General features: G+C 37.3%; 1 protein-coding gene across 1 annotated transcript in view; it reads left to right on the forward strand.

Moving 5' to 3' along the window:
* The window catches only part of TRPA1 (transient receptor potential cation channel subfamily A member 1), a 60,673-nt gene extending 39,556 nt beyond the window's left edge, over positions 1–21,117 (forward strand). The window contains exons 18-27 of the mRNA XM_032759581.1: positions 2,510–2,580; positions 3,275–3,437; positions 4,223–4,312; positions 5,838–6,007; positions 7,921–8,050; positions 8,475–8,657; positions 12,298–12,366; positions 16,190–16,303; positions 18,507–18,604; positions 19,266–21,117. Coding sequence (XP_032615472.1) covers positions 2,510–2,580; positions 3,275–3,437; positions 4,223–4,312; positions 5,838–6,007; positions 7,921–8,050; positions 8,475–8,657; positions 12,298–12,366; positions 16,190–16,303; positions 18,507–18,604; positions 19,266–19,476 — 1,299 coding nt within the window. The 3' untranslated portion in view covers positions 19,477–21,117. The remainder of the gene's footprint in view (positions 1–2,509; positions 2,581–3,274; positions 3,438–4,222; positions 4,313–5,837; positions 6,008–7,920; positions 8,051–8,474; positions 8,658–12,297; positions 12,367–16,189; positions 16,304–18,506; positions 18,605–19,265) is intronic.
* The last annotated feature ends 139 nt before the right edge of the window (positions 21,118–21,256 follow it).

Consider the following 21,256-nt stretch of genomic DNA (forward strand, 5'->3'; position numbering starts at 1 on the left):
GTTTTAAACTGCATTTCCCTAATAATGAATGATGTTGAGCATCTTCTCATTCAGTAGGCATAAGCAATAGTGCTTATTGACTATTCATGTATCTTCTTTGGAGAAATGCCTATTCACAGCCTTGGCCCGTCTGTCAATTGTCTTGTTGAGTTGTAGGAGCTCCTCAAATATTCTGGATATTAACTCCTTATAAGATATATGACTTACAAATATTTATTCCCATTCCATAGGTTGCCTTTTCACTTCGGTCATTGCTTCGACTTGAAGAAATTTTGAACTTTATATAGTCCTGTTTGTCTGTTTTTGCTTTAGTTGCCTGTCCTGTTGGTGTCATAGTCAATAAATCATCTCTCCTTTTTCCTTAGTCTAGTAAAATTTTGTTAATTTTATCTTTTCAAAAAACCAACTTTTGGTTTCATTGATTTTTTCCATTGTTTCTCTATTCTCTATTTCATTTATCTCTCTGCTCTAATCATCATTATTTCCTTCATTTTGCTAATCTTAGGTTTCGTTTGTTATTTCCTTGAGTTTTAAGTTAAATTATGGATTTAAAATCCTTCTTCTTTTCTAACTTAGGTATTTACCATTATAAACTTCCCTCTTAGTATTGCTTTAGTTGTACCCCATGCATTTTGTTATATTATGTTTTCATTTCTTTTGTCTCCAGATATACTTTAAATTTCTGTTTTATTTTTTCTTTGACCTATTTGCTGTTTAAGAGTGAGTTGTTAAGCTTCCACAGGTTTTTTGATTTTCCTATTTTCATTCTACTTTTGATTTCTAGTTTTATTCCACTGTAGTAAGGAAGATATTTTATATGACTTCAATCTTTTGAAATGTTTTAATACTTAGTGGCCTAATATGTGGTCTATCTTAGAGAATGTTCTATGTGTGCTTGAGAAGAATGTCTATTCTTCTGTTGTGTCATAGGGTGAACTGTTCTGTGTATGTCTGTTAGGTAAAGTGATCTATGCTGTGGTTCACGTCTTGTTTCCTTATTGAACTTCTGTCTTGTTGTTCTATCCATAACTGAAAGTCCGATAGTGAAGTCGCCTACCATTATTGTGTTGCTGTTTATTTCTCCCTTCAGTTCTAAGTTTGCTCCATATTTTTGGGAGCTCTAATGTGAGGTGGGTATATATTTATAATTGTTGTATCTTCCTGGTGAGTTGACCTTGTTATCATTATATATTGTCCTTCTTTGTTTCTTGTCACAGTTTTTGTCTTAAAGTCTACTTTGTCTGATATAAATATGGCTGTTTCTTTTCACTTCAGGTCTCATTTGCATGGAATCTTTTTCCATCCGTTCACTTTCAGCCTGTGTTCTTATATCTAAAGTGAGTCTCTTGTAGGGAGCATATAGTTGAATCCTGTGTTTTATCCATTCAATCAACCTTTGTATTTTAATAGGAGAGTTTAACCAGTTTGCCTTTAAAATAATTATTGACAGGAAAGGACTTACTATTGCCATTTTGTTAACCGTTTTCAGTATGTGGTAGACTTTTTGTCTCTTTTTCCCTGTATCTCTGGTGCTGTAGCAAGTCGTGATACTGGGACACTGCCTAGGATCTGTCTGTTGACACTATATCTTCTCTGGTGCTAGACTAAGACCCAGTGATTTACTTTGTTATCAGTGATCCCCTCCTGGCACCCATTCGTGTCAGAGCTTAGATTCAGGCAAGATAAAAATCATTCCCTTGGGCAGCCCCTTAGAAGTCAGAAGTCAGTGGACATGTTCCACTCTTTTCTTTCTCTTTCCAGGGAGAAGGCAGGAGTTGGGAGTTTTCTCCCAATGGCACTGTGCTTTGCCAGAGGGAGGAGCCATGCAAGTAAAGGCCATGCATTTTCCTACTGTCTTTGATATGGTTCTTTTTGGCTACATGCTCACCTTGGGTACAGAAACACGTTAACTAAGTTGTGGGTTGCTCACAAAGAAAATGGTCTATGTATTGTTTTCAATTCCATATCTCTATGGAGGATGGGGGGCCTGGGACTTCCTATTTTGCTGCCTTGTTGGCATCAGTCCCTCTATTTATGTATTTCTTGAATAATTAAAAACTGATTTTTAAATAAATACTAGTAGTCACAAATAACTCTAATGAAAACTTATGATCTAGATTAATTTAACAATTATGTATTTATATTCTACTGCATAAAATTCTTCTAGAAAGATAAGCCTGGATTTCTTCAAGGACAGAATGAGGGTATAACTCTTGCTAATTTATCTTTAATGTCCTTTCCTGTTGTAATCCTGAATAAGATTAAAAAGCTTATGCTAGGTCAAGTAGTCAGAAATCTAAAGAAACAGACTGAATCAAACAATTTTACCTGTACAAAATGGTTCTCTCTGTGTTTTTTAAAATCTTGATCTAATTTTTATTTTTTTCAAATGTTCTAAAATAGATGTTACTTTTACAATGTCAAAACACAGTTATAAAACCAGACAATAAAAAGATTAGTTTATACTCAGTAGTTGATTGTTTTTATTACACTTTTTTTTATTTCTCAGGCAATGGTACAAAATAACCGCATAGAGCTTCTCAATCATCCTGTGTGTAAAGAATATTTACTCATGAAATGGTAGGTATTCAGTAGTATTTCGTGTTTAATGCTGTGCCTATTGGATCTATTACAAAGTCTTCAAAACAATTATATTGTAATGGTATTTTAATGTTTTGGCTTTTGTTATTTTAATGTTTTTACTTTGAAGAAATAAGTAAGGCAAATGCCCTAGAACTTAAAGTATAATAATAATAAAATAAAGTGAAAAAGACCAAATAAAAAGAAGTTAAGGTTAAAAAAAATGCTGGCATTATCTTTATCATTAAATAAAATATTTGGAGGGCGGGAGGGAATTATTATATAAGACAGGAAGAAGCTCTTTAGAGCCTAAAATTTATCTTTAACATTAAATGAAATATTTGGGGCATGGAAAGGATCATTATATAGAACATGTAGAAATATCCTGGACCCTGAAATTTAGTTGATAATGAAGAAAGAGGGGTATCCTAGGAAGAGCACTCATATTGCTGACAGATTATATGGGTTAACATCCCAGCTCTTTCATTAATTTGTTAAGCCATAATTTGCTTAGAACTTGAGATTCCTTCTCTGAAAATGAAAAAGATGAATTCGAAGATTTACTTGATTCTAAGCTTCAGTGAATTTACCAACAAGGTTTCTGAAAGAGATTATAACCACTTTTTCCCCAGGTATCTTAAGTAAATATTTTTGTTTGAAATGACTCAATTCTGGTTTGCTTATACTTTTGTAGGTTGGCTTATGGATTTAGAGCTCATATGATGAATTTAGGATCTTACTGTCTTGGTCTCATACCTATGACCATTCTCGTTGTCAATATAAAACCAGGAATGGCTTTCAACTCAACTGGAATCATCAATGAAACTAGTGATCATTCAGAAATGCTAGATACCACGGTAATTTCGAATTTTAACTTTCTAAAATAAAGGATTATAAAAAATGTATGTTTTCTTAAGACTGCTAAACCCATAATAAATCTGACATATCAGGACTTTATTATAAATAGCCTGTAAGAATTTGTATATGGTACTAATTTCTCCAAAAATCCTTTGTGGAAGGAGAGGGAATATAAACAAACAGGTCAACTAATGAGTTTGTAAACTAATTTAAAAGGAATTGTCGTGTGTTAGATGCTAGATTAAATACTGAAGTGTAAAACTTTAAAATAGGTGTACAAGAAAGCAGATTTGTAGTTGCCAGGGACTGTGGGACATGGAAAATGGGGAGAGATGCTTTATGGACATGTGGGTTCCATCCAAGATGATGAAAAAGTTATGGAACTAGATAATGATGATGGTGGTATAACACCGAATATACTTAATGCCACTGAATTATATATTTTAAAATGTACATTTAAAATGTAACACTTTTAAAATGGTAAGTTTTGTTATATGTATTTTGCCACAATAAACAATTTTATATTGGCCTACAGATTCATATTCTAATTCAGTTAGCAATTTTTGAACTTCACTTAATGAGGACATTCTGAAATGAGGGTGTGTTCATCTCTAGTGAATGATATGAGTATGATGTCAGTTAAATTTTCTGTTTAACTCAAAGTGGACAGTATATAGAAATTAAGCAAAAAAAAAGAAAAAATAAATTTAATAGTGAAAATTATGGAAATGTTAAAGTGTTTTATATATCTCATAACTATGTGTCTTATCCTTTTTTGTTTTAGAATTCATATCTAATAAAAACTTGTATGATTTTAGTGTTTTTATCAAGTATATTTGGGTATTGTAAAGAAGCGGGGCAAATTTTCCAACAGGTATGTAATACATTTTGTATCTCTAAAGTTGCACATATTTTAATATGCAGAACATAAGTTAATTGATAAGTTATTACTTGAGATAATATTATATCATAATAAAATTACATAGCTTGACTACCATACAGATTAGAAACACCAAACATAAATGTTTCAAAATGTAGAAAATACATGATTTTAGGGAAGGTCCCTGCCTATTTGATATATCTATGAAAGAGATGTTCCACTTTTACTGGTCCTTAAACATCTCTCTAACTACAAATGGTCATTATGAGTGACTTTTCTTTCCTCTTACATAGTTTTAAAGATTTTGCTAACATAATGGTTAAATTTTGAACTTGATAATTTTAAATATAAATGTTTATAAAGAAGTTATCTGGCCCAAGACTCCATTTCAAATGGGTCTTTGAATTCCTTTTCCAATAGAAATACTTTTTTGATTAAATAAAATTCCAAGTCTTAATACAATTTTGGAACTTTTTACAGCAAAATTTTTACTTTATATTCTACCTTTTAAGTGAGTCAGCCAAGTTCAGATCAGAACCAGGTGTATAAATTATCTGCAGGTCCTACCTTTGGTTGATAAACGGCAAAGGTTGATCCTTATTCTCTCAGTATGGAGGTTGAAAGTCTTTATAATTTTTTTGCATATTTTCATGAATATTATTTTTATAAATCATATGTCTTTTATACAACACCTCACTTTCTGTGAAAATTTTCTTTGTTGCATCATGTAAGCACATAGATACTTGCATTTATAAATTTGATAATGGTTTGCATTTTTAAAATATTATACATTGCAAGTACTTTCTTATAGATACTTTAAGAAATTTGTCACAATTCTGATAGACTGTCATGTTGCATTGCACCTTAAACGATTTAAGGCACATTACTTAATCTTTCTTGCCATTATTTTCATTTTCCAGAAATGAAAATTGCAGATTATAGTTTAAATTGAGCTATAAAGTTATATGAATTCTCTATCAGATTTGATCTCCACATTTTCTTATTGATATTTAAATGATCTACTCTATTGGAAATTTAATGCCCAATAAATAAAAAGTTTGAAAATACCATTATTATTTGTTTTTATTTCCTAATTAAGTCTCAGTGCATGTCCCAAACCTTTTTAGAAACAACTTTAGTTCATAAAGAGAGCTCCACATTCATGTTCTTATACGGGTAGAAAGGCCCCAGGAATTACTAAACCAACTTGCAGTCCCCAAGAAGTTTTCTTAAGATGGAGTGGACTCCACAGGGAAAGTCCAGCAATTTGAAGGATTTCCTCAGGAGCCAGACTCCCATAACGCCAGGTTAACAGAGGACTCTGGGCCATCTCCAACACCGATTCATACCCCGGGGACTCTGAAGTCAATCCAGGATAGCATGAGGTTACTCCTTGGTCCTAACCTTCTCCCCAGCTGGCTGCAAAGCTAGAAACATTTTATTACTGGGTGCATGTATATAACCACCCATAGATACTAGATCTCTATATGTGGTAATTTTTTATTCTTTTCTATTCCAGAAAAGGAATTATTTTATGGATATGAACAATGTTTTTGAATGGATTATCTATACGACGGGCATCATTTTTGTGCTGCCCTTGTTTGTTGAAATACCAGCTCATCTGCAGTGGCAATGTGGAGCAATTGCTGTTTACTTCTATTGGATGAATTTCTTATTGTATCTTCAAAGGTAAAACAAGCTTGAATGATTTCCACATCCTTTAAGCAGTTTTAATATCAAAAGAAAAACTATTGTACCTGGTGTAAATTTAAAACTGGCTTATTCCTTTTCCAGTTGTTTCAAAATATGAAGAATTTTTGTATACCCTATTAAGGAAAGGCAGGAGCATGGTTCCAGAGTTCAGAATGAAGATCAGCGTTTCTCAAACTTGGCACTATTGAACTTTGTGGCCAGATAATTCTTTCTTCTTCTTCTTCTTCTTTTTTTTTTTTTTTTTTTTTTTTTTTTTTGTGGTGGGGGACTGTCTTGTATATTGTAAAATGCTTAGCAGCATTCCTGGCTCCTGGCTTCTACCCACTAGATACCAGTAGCATCCACCCCACACCAGTTACGACAACCAAAAATGAATGCAGACAATGCCAGATGTTCCCTGTGTGCCAAATGAGCCCAGGTCAAGAACACTGGTCTAGACAAATCTAGATTAAATAGGGGGAGTAAATAGGAAAAGTATTGGCTATTCTTGTTTTACCTGATATTATTTTGTAAGCATTTACTTTGAATTAAAACACTCAAAATGAACTGATAGATAGTATGGGGAATCGAAGTGGTATAAAAGAAAAAATAAGCCCAAAGAATCTAATTCTAGAGAGGGAAAAAGCCTGAGTTGCCAGGCCTCTGACAGTTGGTAATGTTGAGTTTCATGTTATTTCACATAATCTTTCCAATAACGAGGCCAATGTTATTATTTGCATTCTCTAAAAGAAGAAGCTGAAGCACTGAGTTCATAACTTGCTGAAGATCTCAGCTAGTCAGTCAAGATACAGATATTTACCCAAAGTCTTTCTGACTCCAGGGAGCATGTTTTTTCCACCATATCCTCTGCATTGCTGTGTCGTGAGCACAGTGATAGAGAGTTGAGTGCCGCCCCTTGGAGAGTACATGGGATGGTGAGAAAGGCAGTGGCGCAGAAATAGGATTTAAGACAGGTTCAGGCACTGTCACACCCTTGGCTCTGTCATTATTAGTGGCCTTGGTGAGTCACTGTATGTCTCTGTGAATTTAGCTGAAGTCCCTTTCAGCTTTAGAATCTTGTAAGTTCCTCATTTAAGAAGTCATCTTTGTCAAAGGCAGAGTACAAGTTAGAGGCCAGATTACACACCCATTATCTATCCAAACATTTCACAATATAGGATGCAGGGGTTAGAAAAGAAAACCAAAGGAGATGGTGAGGATAAAATGCACATCATGTGGTATGTGCCCTGCATTAGATGCCTTCCGGTTCACAAATTCAATCTCTGCGTGATGCAGCACACAATTTATCTCTCTAATTTCTTTATTAAGCATTTGGCAGCATTTTCTTTGATATTGAGAAGCTATTATTTTTCTCTGCTACTTCAGTTGAAGTAATGTCCAGTCGTCAAGTGGTAAAATGATTTAAGGTAACATTAGGGGCGGGCACAGTGACTCACGCCTATAATCCTAGCACTTTGGGAAGCCGAGGCAGGCTGATGCTTGAGCCCAGCAGTTGGCTACCAGCCTGGGGGTGATACCTGCCTGTGGTCCCAGCTACTTGGGAAGCTGAGGCAGGAGGATCACCTGAGCCTGGGAAGTCAAGGCTGCAGTGAGCAATGATTGCCCCACTGCACTTCAGCTTAGGTGACAAAGCAAGACCCTGTATCCAAAAAATAGATAACATTAATAATGAGAATAAAAGCAAAAGTAATTTGACTAACAGCTTGAAAATTAAGACATGATTATTCAATTAATTCTTATGTTTTCTTTTTCAAAGTAACTGGCCTCAGTGATCTCATCTGTGAAATCTAATACCCGATTTAATATATGATAAACATTGTCACTGAGTGAATACATTTTTACTATAAAAGTGAGTAAATGTGTGTTTTTTTTTTTTTTTACTTTTCTAGATTTGAAAATTGTGGAATTTTTATTGTTATGTTGGAGGTAATTTTGAAAACTTTGTTGAGGTCTATGGTTGTATTTGTCTTCCTTCTTCTGGCTTTTGGACTCAGCTTTTACATCCTCCTGAATTTACAGGTAAGGCAGTTGCATCAGTAGTTGATTTTGTCGCTGTGAATTATGGAAATATAATTTATACTTAAATCTAAATAGTCTAGAAAATTCATAATTACATAACAACAGTATTCAAATACTTTAGTTTTTATCTGCTATAACTTTCAAATGACTTTTATTGCAGAAAAAAATGTATAGTCATGTTAAGCAACTTTGTCCATTGTCAAAAGTTTATGTACAACACAGATGATTTATTATTTATGCAGATAACATATTTTTGATGACTTTACCACTGTTTACTCATATTTTATCACTGCATTTCAATAGCTATATACCTATGACTTTAAAAAAGTATTCTGAATACAGTTTTTATCATTCTACTTCCAGGAAACACTTTTTCATTGTAGAAACTTTGCATTTCATTTGTACCTCACCGTCTTGTTTTCAGGATCCCTTCAGCTCTCCATTGCTCTCTATAATCCAGACCTTCAGCATGATGCTAGGAGATATCAATTATCGAGAGTCCTTCCTAGAACCATATCTGAGAAATGAATTGGCACATCCAGTTCTGTCCTTTACAATATTTGTTTCCTTCACAATATTTGTCCCAATTGTCCTCATGAATTTACTTGTAAGTAGTTTTTTCATATATTTTCTGTTTGTTGATCATTTGAAACATTTTAATTATTTTTAACTTCCTTAATCTCCCTTCACTGGGGAGAAGAGGAAGGATCTACTACAAAATCTATTCATTCAACACTCATTTGGTGCCTGGGGAGCACCAGGCACATCAAGAGGCTCAGGGCGTGCAAAGATGCATGCACTTGGCAAATACCAAGGATCTACCAAATGCCAGTAACTGTTACAAGTTCTAGGAACCAGTGATGAAGAAATCAGACCAATATTCAGTCCCAGTGTGATTACAAACAGTCAGGAATTTAGGTAATAAACAAATAACTGTGTAGCATAATGTCATGGGGGTGATAAATGCTATGAAGAAACAAGAAGCAGGGAAAGGCAACAAAGATGAAGGTGTGTGATGTTTTGGAGTTGGAGAGGGGGTCAGAGGTTAGGCAGAGACCTTTATGGACCATATTATCTCTATGCTCGAACTTACCATTGACCAGAGATTCAAGTGGGGAAGTCTGCCATGCAGAGGGCATCTGCGACATTCAGATGCCACCTTGAACCCAGTCAAAGCCTAGACACTATCAGCAGACATGAGAGTGCCCTTCCAGATGGAATTCTCTAGAGAATCTGCTCAAGGCATGAGCATGTTGGCTGATGCAGGCAAAGGTGCATCCCATTCCAGGTCTATGGGGAGCCCTTATTGGCATTTTTGTGCCTATTTTTCCTTTATCCATTTGTGCACACATGCACATATTCCACACACTTTCTCTGAGTCTGACTATGTACCAGAGACTGTGCTAGGCAGTGTTTCTGGAAAGGAAAAAAAATATGCAGATGTGTAAGTATTTTGATTCAATTATTTGATACAACTCCAGAGTTTTATTTTGGTGACCTAGAAAAACAAAGGATGGCAATAGGAATAATGGAGAATGACATAAAGCCCACATTATTCTCTGATAATTGTTTATGTTTTGGAAGATAATTATCCAGAAGAGAATTGGGCTTAGCAGTAGTACGGGTTGGCCCCATTCTGAAGATCCACATCCAGCACCCATTGTGCATCTCTACCTGGATATCCTGGAGGAAAATCAAAACCAACAGAGCCAAGACTAATGTTATCTTTCCTTCAGAATCTCCACTGCCTCTCAGTAGAATCTCCTAGTCATCCTACTAAGATCGTTGGCAGATAGTCTCTATTTTACTCTCCCACGTTTTTCTTCATTTCTTTCAATAATTCTTTGGCTTTCACATCTGCTTCCAGATGCTTGGACTGTCATAGTTCCTCATCCAAATTGCTGCAGCAGCCTCAAGAGCATCTCTACCTTATCACACTGCTTTGTCTAACTCTTCCTACAAATGGCCACCATAGTGATGCTCTGATAATGAAAAACTAAACCCATCAGTAGCTCTTTTAAAAATTTTTCCATGCCTCTTCAAAAGCTTTAATCCAGTCCAAACCCATCAGCACAGTAGGCAAAGGTCCCTGTGAGCTGGATCTTACCAAGATCTTTCCCAACGCCTCACTGTTCCCAGGATTTAACCAGAAATGCACACTCCCTGAGTGTGCCACCCTTTCCTTCATGCTGCCTAGACTCTTTACAGGCTCTTCCTTTTGCCTGGAAAACATCCCACCATGGGTTAGCTCTAAGATTTCAAAACTCAGCTGAAGTATCATTTCTTCAGGGCAGACTTCCTTAACCACCACCCCTCTCCAATTAACTTGCTCTATTGGATACTCTTTCCTTGTGTTACCATAGTTTTGAGGATACAAACAGATAATAAAACCTACTTCCTAGATTATTACAAGGATTCAATGAGCTAATACAAGGGACTTGAAACAGTACTTGGCACATGATAAGCATTTGATAAATATTAATTACCATTAAAAGTTAATAATTGATCTCTTCTATGGCTTATAAGCTCAAATGTCTTCAGAGCCCAGACGTGTATCTAAAATATGTGAAGCAGCAGGTATGAAATGGTTAGTTTTTGGGTTAGTTTTTATTTTTATTTTTATTTTTATTTTTTTTGAGATAGGATCTCATTCTGTGACCCAGGCTAGAGTGCAGTGGAGTGATCATGGCTCACTGCAGCCTCCACTTCCCAGTCTCAGCTGATCCTCCCACCTCAGCCTACCTAGAAGCTGTGACTACAGGTGCTCACCACCACACCCAACTAATTTTTGTATTTTTGTAGAGATGAGGTTTCACCATTTTGCCCAGGCTGGTCTGGAACTCCTGGGCTCAAGTGATCCTCCCACCTCAGCCTTCCAAATTTCTGGGATTACAGATGTAAAATGCTGCGCCTGGCAGAGATGGTTGGTTTTGATGGGGGTCAATGTAAATTGGAGAGCACACCCATCTGAAAACTTGCAAATTAAAAACCAAAACGATATTATCCTGCCCAGTGAAATGTATTTCCTGACTATATCCAGTTCTCAGTGCTAGTTTGCAAGCCCTAGAATATATTCTCCCTCTCTTCATTCATGCTGTGACTGTTTTGTTTACCTATTATGTACCCTGCTCTACACTAAGCACTGGGCATACAGTGGTGACCTTCACAGATCCCTTGTCTTATAGAGTTTACTGGACTTTGAGCTCCTCAAGAGCAGTCACTGACTTTTCTTTCTGGTGCAGCATGCAAGATGCTGGCTCAGCAAACACAAGAACTAAGTACCAGAAAATAAATGAATGAGTGAAATGAGATAATTTCATCAGATTGAGTAGAACTGAGCTAACAGCTTCCCCCCGCCTAATTCTGTCTAGCCATGAATTTCTGGTTCCTCACCAGAGCCTCTCCCGCCCCTATAGTATATGTTTTCCTTCTGAACATGTGTAAGATATAAAATATATCATTCTCTCAGTTTAGTATATATTTTTCCATGTTGTTAAATCACTCTTGTCTACCTTAGTTACTAAACTCCTGGAGTTTCCCACCATGTTGTGTGGCCACACCCAATGGCGTGTGATATCATCCCTGTCCTTCAGAAAAAAAACCATATTTTTATCTTAAATGAAATGAATTTCAGATTAATTTGTGTGTCTTAGGTTTTCATAACATTTAAGAGTACTGAACCTCCGAATGTGGCCATCATCATTGCAGAGGTATATAGGCCTTGTAGTTTTCTGTAAGGTGTATTACCAAAGTATTCTTCTGCAGCTACTACTAATAGATCATATGCCCACTCTCCCACTTTAGCCACAGAGACCTTGCTATGGTTTCAATTTTTATGTCCCATCCAAAATGTATGCATAGAAACCTAATCACCAAGAAGATGGCATCAGAAGGTGGGGCCTTTGGGAGGTGATTAGGCCGTGAGGGGAGAGCCCTCATGAATGGAATTAGTTCCCTTATAAAAGAGCTATAAGGGAACTTATTAGCTCCTTTGCCCTTCTGCCATATGGGAACACATAGAAGGTGCCACCTATGAGGAATGGGCTCTCACCAGAAACCAGTTCTGCCCGAGTCTTGATTTTGGACTTCCCAGCCTGCAGAACTGTAAGCAATTAACTTATGCTATTTATACATTACCCAGACTGAAATATTTTGTCATAGCAGTCTGAATGGACTAAGACAGATCTTACATGCATTTTTAGGTAGACCGTTAAACTGTAGTGATTTAATTTTGTGTCATACTTCAGATTGGTTTGGCAGTTGGTGACATTGCTGAGGTCCAGAAACATGCATCACTGAAGAGGATAGCTATGCAGGTAAGTGCAGTGCCTCCGCACTTACGATAGTGTTATGTTCTGGTTAACCCACAATAAGTTAAAAATATTACAAGTCAAAAATGGGCATTTTGTAGGAATATCCCAGTTATAAATTTATACCACTTACACTGTAAAGTATGGGCCGTTTACCCTCCTGATCATGTGGCTGACTGGGTTCTGTGGCTCGCTGCCACTGCCCGGCATCCCAGGAGAATACCACATACTGCTAAACCAGAACAGATCAAAGTTTAAAATTTGAAGTACAGATTCTACTGAATATGCATCACTTTCACACCATCATAAAGTCAAAAATCATGAGTCAAACCATCCTAAGTTAGGTATTGTCTGCATCACATTTATTTAAACTTACTGGAATCAACACCATTATCATTACTTCCTTTTTTAAGAGCACAGTTACTTAGCATGGATAGTTTCTTAATCCTGAGGAGTCACATCCTGTGTCTGTTTGCATGTTACCTGGTATACCTGCTCTAATCAAAGTTGATGGAAAAAAATGTCCGAGAACAGTCTTAGCAGAGAAATTGAGAAGTTGCCTGAGCGTCTTCTGTTATGTTAAAATGTGGCCATCCAGATAGCTAGCTGCTTGATCAAGAGCATCACTGGCATCCTAGCCCCACTGTTCAAAGGAGCTCCTTATACTTTGTGCAGAGAATCACAGGGTCCCCACAGCATGATTTATGTTGAAGTTTTAACTGCATCCATGAGGTTTTGTTCTCTTGTGACATCTCTCTCATTTTTATAGACAATTTGATGTGAAATTTGGTGTCAAAGTTTCCTGGCTAGGTATTTGGCTATTGAATCTTGTGAGGTGCCTTTCTGTCATACAACACAAAGTTATTTTTATGCTCTTGACTGGATTGTCTTTAAATTTCAAATTCAAATGGGCATTTTTGATGCCTCAAGGATATTTGGTGACCAGTTGACTATACATATTCAGAAACTTTGGCCAGTTTGAGAGAGAAAAAAATCATGTTATGATATAACTTTCTATTCACTCTTGTCTCCTCTTCACTTTTATTTGTCCAAATTCTTTCTTCTCTGTTATTCATTCAGCCATACACTAACATTTATGTATTGAAAACAATGTTTCAACACATAGTGTGTACAAAGTCCAGTAGAACTTATCATGAGAGGCTAGAGGAAACAGAGGGATGTGATCCCTGACTATTAAATCAACTATGTCTACTTAGCACAGCAGCTAGGTATTCATAGAATTTAATATCAAAAATCAACTGAGAACCATTCTTAAATTCTATGCTGTATGACATGGCTGTATATTATACAGAGATATAGAATGATTGGAACACTTAGAGAACAAACACAAATGATGATCAGGTACAGGAAAAAATGCAAAAATAATTAAGGGAATGCTACATGGAGGGGGCGAGATGAGTCAGTGTTGAAAGATGGTTGGGATTTAACAGGACATCGATACTGTCCTGAAAGGGGGGGGCCAGCAAGAGCAAAGGGGCCACATCAGAACTGGGGAAAATGGCCAAGGCACTGGCTCAAGGCCCCTTTGCCTGGAAGGATCATTCATGTTAGTGGGTGATTAGATTGCTCCAGATGATAGGTTGGTTTATTCAAAACCAGCAAAGAAAAACCTTAGCACTAAATGAAAGGGCACTAAATGATGAAGTGCTTCAAGTTGTTTTGTAAGTTAGTGGAGAGTTATTATCAGCCCTTCCACAGTGAAAATGGTGTTTATAGTGATCTGTTACTATCTTGGTTTAGTGAGGAAAGATTGAAGGCAGGAAAAGCTAATGGCAGGTTATTACTGTCACAAAGATGGTGTTTAGGACTCCAGGTGTATGGATATGGAGAGGAGATGTATAAACCTCTTGGAAGGTATGTCAGCAATACCTCATAACTGCCCTAACAGCTCTTTAAAATACCTTGGGGAATAGATAAAAACAATAATACAAGCAAAGCTGGGGAAGCTCACTCAACTACAGTGTCAGTGGGTTTGAGCTGAAAAGCACAAACCTATATTGTTTACTCTGCTCCCTGAAAGTAAATAGCACAAATCCTAGTACCCCCATATTATCTATGCCTTGTTTTGGATCAAAAACAGCATCGACTGGAAAACCGGGAAGCCATTCTCCTACTTCTCCTGAGTTGTTTCTTAAGCAACTCTCTGCATCCATTCTGAAACCTATGTCTGAGCCCACAGCAGAACCGTGAGCAGAACTGGACAAGTAGCACACATTTCCGACAGGGCCGTTCAGTTCTCTCATAGAATCATCTCGAAGGGAAGTGGAGACAGGCCTTGGGACAATGCATGCTGGGAGATGTGTTCTTTATGGGGACTGTCAGTTCCTCAGGGGCAGGTGTTATGAGTATTTTGAGGGGCTTGAAGCTGTTTGGGTGTCTTTAAATGTTGGTATCTCCACTTTCCACCACAGTTTTGGCAGCTGCAGACGGTCCATAAACATTTATATCCCCACTGAAAATTAGAAAGGGAAATCCGCAGAGGGCATCTTACCCTTCAACATGGAAACCCCACTGGTTAGAGGAGGTAAAGATGCCCCCTGAGCCCAGTGGAGCCAGGCTCAGTGGGTCCCACCCGACCCACACTGGGGGCCTTTCTTGCCAACCTCCCCCAGGACCATCTTTGAGGGACCTGTGTAGGTAATGAACAGTATAACACACACTATTTATTTTATCTTTTGGCAAACATCGAGCTTGAGTGACTCTTTTCCAATCAAGTGTGAGGAAATAAGATGTGACCTCTAAAACTGTATGTATGGGAAGGGGAAAGTGATATCACCCTAAAGAGCAAAGGGGAGAAAAAGGAACCCTAGAAATTATTATAGAAAATCAGTGAAAATATTTAACTGGTATTATTAATACAATACAAGAAAACATAGCTTTTCTTGAAGCTGGAACTAATGCACAGTATGTTAAATGGTGGTAAGTGCTATAAAAATAGCAAGGAAGCCACATGGGGGAAAGTCATGTGGCGGACAGTGGGGGGCCACAATTTTAAGCAGTGGTGTCAGGAAAGTTCTTACCATTTCACTATTTATGGCTATAAATCACTAATATTGGAAAGTATTTGTTCTTAGAACGCAAATCTCACTAATAGTTACAGTAAACATACCTATACATCAGATACAAAGGGGTATAAAAAAGCAGAGATAAATTTGGCAAAAATAAATGAAAAAATTAAATGTAAGGAAATATCTCATTTGCTATCCCTGAAAATAGTAATTATACTTAAAATTCATCATAGATAAACCATTTTGCACCTGATAGCACAGACGTGAAAAATGCATGATATACTCTGAGGCATGAGAGTTCTAATTCTTTTACTGCTTACCCTTTGTCTTCCTCCAGTTAAGCACTCCTTCTCTGCTGCCCTAGGTGTGTATACATATGTACACACACACACATTCACACTGTGCAGTTGTGCACATTATGTAGTATTGCAACACCCCAAGAGTATGAACTACCCTTTTCTTCTTTAAATCTCCGGCATTGAACAATAAAACATCAGGTGACTATCCCTGAACAATAAACAGCGAGTGACTAAAATTGAATTCCTTTTTTAAGCAACATCCCCCTCTTCTTCATCTCCCACTCCAAGGCAGATTGCTGCCCTGTCAGTGGGTGAGGTGAGAGGAAAGGGCAGGTGACTGTGAGCTAGGGGATAAGAAAGCCTGGCCAGCCCAGCCGTGGCACAGAAGTCAGGACATAGAAATCAGTTTTCATTTTGCTGTATTAATGATTGCCTCTGTGCCATATAAAAATTCCAGATACTAACTAATGGTTCTATCAATAAATCCAAAATGCACTTTAGGTGGAACTTCATACCAGCTTAGAGAAGAAGCTGCCACTTTGGTTTCTACGCAAAGTAGATCAGAAATCCACCATCGTGTATCCCAACAAACCCAGATCTGGTGGAATGTTATTCGTAAGTACACGTAACAAATAACAACATCAATAACATGACACTGTTTGACATTCATTCATTGTGTTAACCCTAAGGGGGCCCTTTTATAGACTTTGAGTCTTCTCTTCCTGTGGTCAAAGAAGTTGTGCTTTTAAAAAAAGGATATAATTAACCCAAGACGTGAAAGAGCTGGGTGAGAGGAGGGTGACATTTGCTCTCCCCCTTTCAGGCGGCTCATCCATAGCATCTGTGTTAAACGCGTGCTGTCCCTGTGAGAGCAGATGGGCAGGGGACCAGCCACACCCTTTTAATGTCTTTTTTACAGTACAGGTATACTTTATTTGCTTTTCCTAGTCACATGTCACTTACATTTATGTGTAGATATACATGTGAGTATATACAGCCAAGTGTTTAGAATACACAATAGAGAATACACACACACACTATACACACAATGTATTAATCCATTTTCACACTGCTATAAAGAACTGCCCAAGACTGGGTAGCTTATAAGGGAAAGAGCTTTAATTGGCTCACAGTTCCGCATGGCTGGGGAGGCCTCAGGAAACTTGCAATCATGGTGGAAGGTGAAGGGGAAGCAACGCACCTTCTTCACAGGCAGCAGGAAGGAGAACGAACGCATGAGGAACTACCAAACAATTATAAAACCACCAGATCTCGTGAGAACTCACTCACTCTCATGAGAACAGCATGGGGGAAACTGCCCCCGTGATACAATTACCTCCACCCTGTCTCTCCCTTGACACGTGGGGATTATGGGGATTATAATGCAAGATGAGATTTGGGTGGGGACACAAAGCCTAAACATGTCTCACACACACACACACACACAGAGCATCCACTATAGAAAATGAGGTAATTAAGTGATCAAAGACTAAGCAAGACCATTGCATTATAATGGAAGAAGGGCCATGTGAAGAGCCAGAATAACTGGTTGCTAATCCTTAGTATGCCTGGGCTCCCTTCATCTCTACGGCTGTTCTTCCTGAGTTCTTTTCAGGTTAATTTCCCCTGTGTAGAAGGGGAACATCACAATCCGGGGACTGTTGTGGGGTGGGGGGCGGGGGGAGGGACAGCATTAGGAGATATACGTAATGCTAAATGACGAGTTAATGGGTGCAGCACACCAACATGGCACATGGATACATATGTAACAAACCTGCACATTGTGCACATGTACCCTGAAACTTAAAGTATAATAATAATAAAAAAATTTCCCCTGTGTAGTCACAAAATAATACAGTCGCCCTGAGTATCAGTCTAGGCTTTATTCTAACCCCACAGTATCTCTCCAACTGATTTCACACATGTCCATGGTTACAATTACTACCGAAACACAATGCTCAGCAACTGATTTCTCAATCCTAGAGCTCACTCTTCAGTTCCCGGCCCCTACATCCAGCTGTCTACTTGACATCTCCACTTGCATGTTTTAAAGATGCCTCACATTCAGCAGGTTCAAAACCAAACTTCAATGCTTTCACGTTTCACCCTCTCCTCACATATCCCCTACAGGAAAAGAAGCGAAAAAGTCCTGGTTCCTCCTTGCAACAGTGTCAGCACAATTCATTAGCCTGTGCAAGCCAGCCACCCAGGAGTCATCCTTGATCTGTCCCCTCCCCCTCCTTCTCCCCTCAGTCTGGTCCATTTGACTCCCTGGGTGGCCTGTGCGAGTCACCATTTTCTCTTGCATTCTTGATCATTTCACATCTGCCCTTGACTCTCTCCGGTCAACCTATGGTTTAAAGGATATTACATTAAAATGAAATGTATTAAAATAACATTTCAGAAATTTCTCCAGGTGAAACTTTGTTGATTGGTTGAGTTGTATTGGATAATGTGCCGTGCAGTTTTAGATAATTAACAATGAATCTCATATAGAATACCACCTTCTGTGATGGGCATTTCTCATGAAAATGTGTAGAACAATTCAGCTAAGCCCCATTCTAAACGATTTCCTACCCTAATTTACTCCTGTTCTGTTTTATCTGTACATGTTTTATTTCTCTCTGATTATATGTATGACTTCCTTTCACAGCTCTTTCTTCACATGTCTCTTTCTCCTGGCAGATTGTGGGTTCCTTGAGGGCATAGCTATGCCTTATGCATATTTGTACCAGTGGTGGTTGAATTTTGGCACATGCTTAAGAAAAATTTCCTGAATTGAATTCAATTTGAGTAACTACGATTTTTTATCCGACAGCATATATTCTGTTTTTTATTTTGCAATGGAGAAATAAGACAAGAAATACCAAACGCTGATAAATCTTTAGAAATGGAAATATTAAAGCAGAAATACCGGTATGTATTTTTCCTTCTATCTGTACTTGAGAAATTTAAAACTCATAAATAATAATGCACAATATAAGATTATATTTTATATTGGTGTTTATTTATTTTATATATTGTCATGCTTTGTTGATAGCTATAGCTGGTGTATTGAGAGTCATGAGACATTTTTTAGAACCAACAACATATTTGCCACTATTCACCAATCAGTTTGCCTTCCAATAGTAAGTGAATAAAAATTAAAATGCTGATTTCCTTTCTCTTGGAGGTACTATCATAAACTGTATTCTTCATCTGAATTCATAAAGCAAAGCTCCGAAAGCTTTTGAAGATCCCTGGAGTAACTATGTGGTGGGCAGTGGTTAAGCCTGAGGGTTTTACAGTTAGTTAGTACCTGAGTTCAAACCCCTATTCAACTAGGTACTTAATAACTGTAACCCTGGGCAATCTGCTTAACCTTTCTCTATAATAGTTTCTTACCTATAAACTGGGAACAAAAATAAACTAGCCATGAACTAACAGTGTAACTTTGGGAAAAAATCGTTTAAACTTCAAAAATACGTGTTTCCTGGAAGGGTTGTGACTACCGAGGTTAAAAGCTATGCCTTCCTACATTCAGAAGGGCTAAAAGAAGAACTGAAAATAAATTCATGAAATGTGTATGTCCTTTTAGGCTGAAGGATCTTACTTTTCTCCTGGAAAAACAGCATGAGCTCATTAAACTGATCATTCAGAAGATGGAGATCATCTCTGAGACCGAGGATGAAGACAGCCATTGTTCTTTTCAAGACAGGTTTAAGAAAGAGCAGATGGAACAAAGGAATAGCAGATGGAATACTGTGTTGAGAGCAGTCAAGGAAAAAACACACCATCTTGAGCCTTAGCTTCTGAGACCTTCAGTGAGGCTTCTAATGGGGCGTGTATGACTTGCTGGTTCTAACTTTCAATTTAAAAAGAGTGAGGAAGAAGCAGAAATCTGATTGATTTTACTACATGTGAAATCATGGTTCCTGCATGCTATATGAAAGTAAACCATCTTTTATCCTGTATTCATATTTTCTACTAATCACTATGTATTGGGGATATCTTTGCAGATATGTTCAAATTGGACTTTGATGAGATATAATCTCATTATTTGAATGGGTAGAAAATGAATTTGCTAGAACACACATTTTTAATGAAAAGAAGTAATAAATGTAACTATTAAGCTAAAATGCAAATGTCAGTACTGAATTCCTGCTTGTTAATTGCATAATATGTGATGCCCTAGAAAATAGTCACAAGTATTAATAATGCCTTAGATGATAGTCTTAAATACTAGGTTGAGGTCTACCTAACCTAAGCTTCTTCTTGGAAAGCTTCTTCATGTTGAAAGAACCTGTGGGTGGCACCATGTGTACTCTTCTGTTCCTACTGTGATGCATAGCCCCACCCTTCTTGCTGTCCCCAACACACCTGATGTCACTTTGAGCCATATAGTTGAAGTACAAATTAATAGGCCTTATGATATGCACGAATTTTACTATAGATAATATATGTTGTTTGTTTTTCTTTGCCAGTGAGCATAATAAATGTAAAACCTATATAGTATCCCTGTGATTATTGTATGAGCCTTTGTTTGAGATTTGAAAAAACATGCCTCCATCACATATTCCCTTTTTTCTTTTGATGTCTACTCAAATCATGAATTAATCACATGCTTCATCATTAATCTTTTCAAGGTCCTTCTCTTGTTTTGTCTGATTTTCTAGATCATCCTGATTAGGATGTTTATTCCCTCACTACCCCCAGGAGACATTCACTGTAATGAATATGTCTTTGGCTACGTATGTGTCCTTGTGTTATGTTGTACAGTGTTGTTTTGAGTCTATTATTTACACAGATGTTATTATGCTATAGCTTTTATTTCTGTTTTTGCTTCTTATTTCTCTTATAATTCTCACTTATTTCTTTTTTTTTTACTCATTTCTGTTTCCTACTCCTTTTCACTGGACATGATGTTTACAAGATACAACTGTGTTACTGTATTCCATCTAGTACGGGGTCTTTGATGTGGCTTACTATTTCATTGTGTGCACCCACCACACTGGACTTTTCTAGAGATGGACAGCTTAGTTACCTCCACCTTCCTGCACACACTCTCATACATACTGATGTTCATACCAACCAGCAAAATGCTGAGGGACAATATGTGCTATTACAAAACAAAGCATTTTTACATTCATGGTCCAACAGAACACATGGCCTAGAGGCAATGTTGTATATGCCTTAATCTTTGATATGAATAGTATTTTGTTCTTTATGTATCTTAAAACAGAAAGGCTGGAAAATCACAATACAGGAGCAATAACCAAAGATCTCCTGATCATAAAGACAAACAGTCTTTTCAATCTTCCCTCTCCTCAAACCTTGTGTAGCATTGCACAATATAGATCTCAATCAGCATTCACTGAGTGCTGAGAATGTGAGAAACGCTGTACCATGCCTGTCGTGGGAAATATTTAAATAAACAGATTGTCTTACAACAATCTCACCAACCTGTACTCTCAAGAAGCTTACAATTTAATGGTCTTCATTTATTTCTGCAGTTCTTTCTCCTTTAACCCCAAACACAGAACTGCTTTTCCACTGTTTCCACGGATTGCTGCTTCTCTCTTTCCCGAC

This window comes from Hylobates moloch, unplaced genomic scaffold (genome assembly GCF_009828535.3).
Source record: "Hylobates moloch isolate HMO894 unplaced genomic scaffold, HMol_V3 SCAFFOLD_9, whole genome shotgun sequence".
Classification (NCBI taxonomy): domain Eukaryota; kingdom Metazoa; phylum Chordata; class Mammalia; order Primates; family Hylobatidae; genus Hylobates; species Hylobates moloch.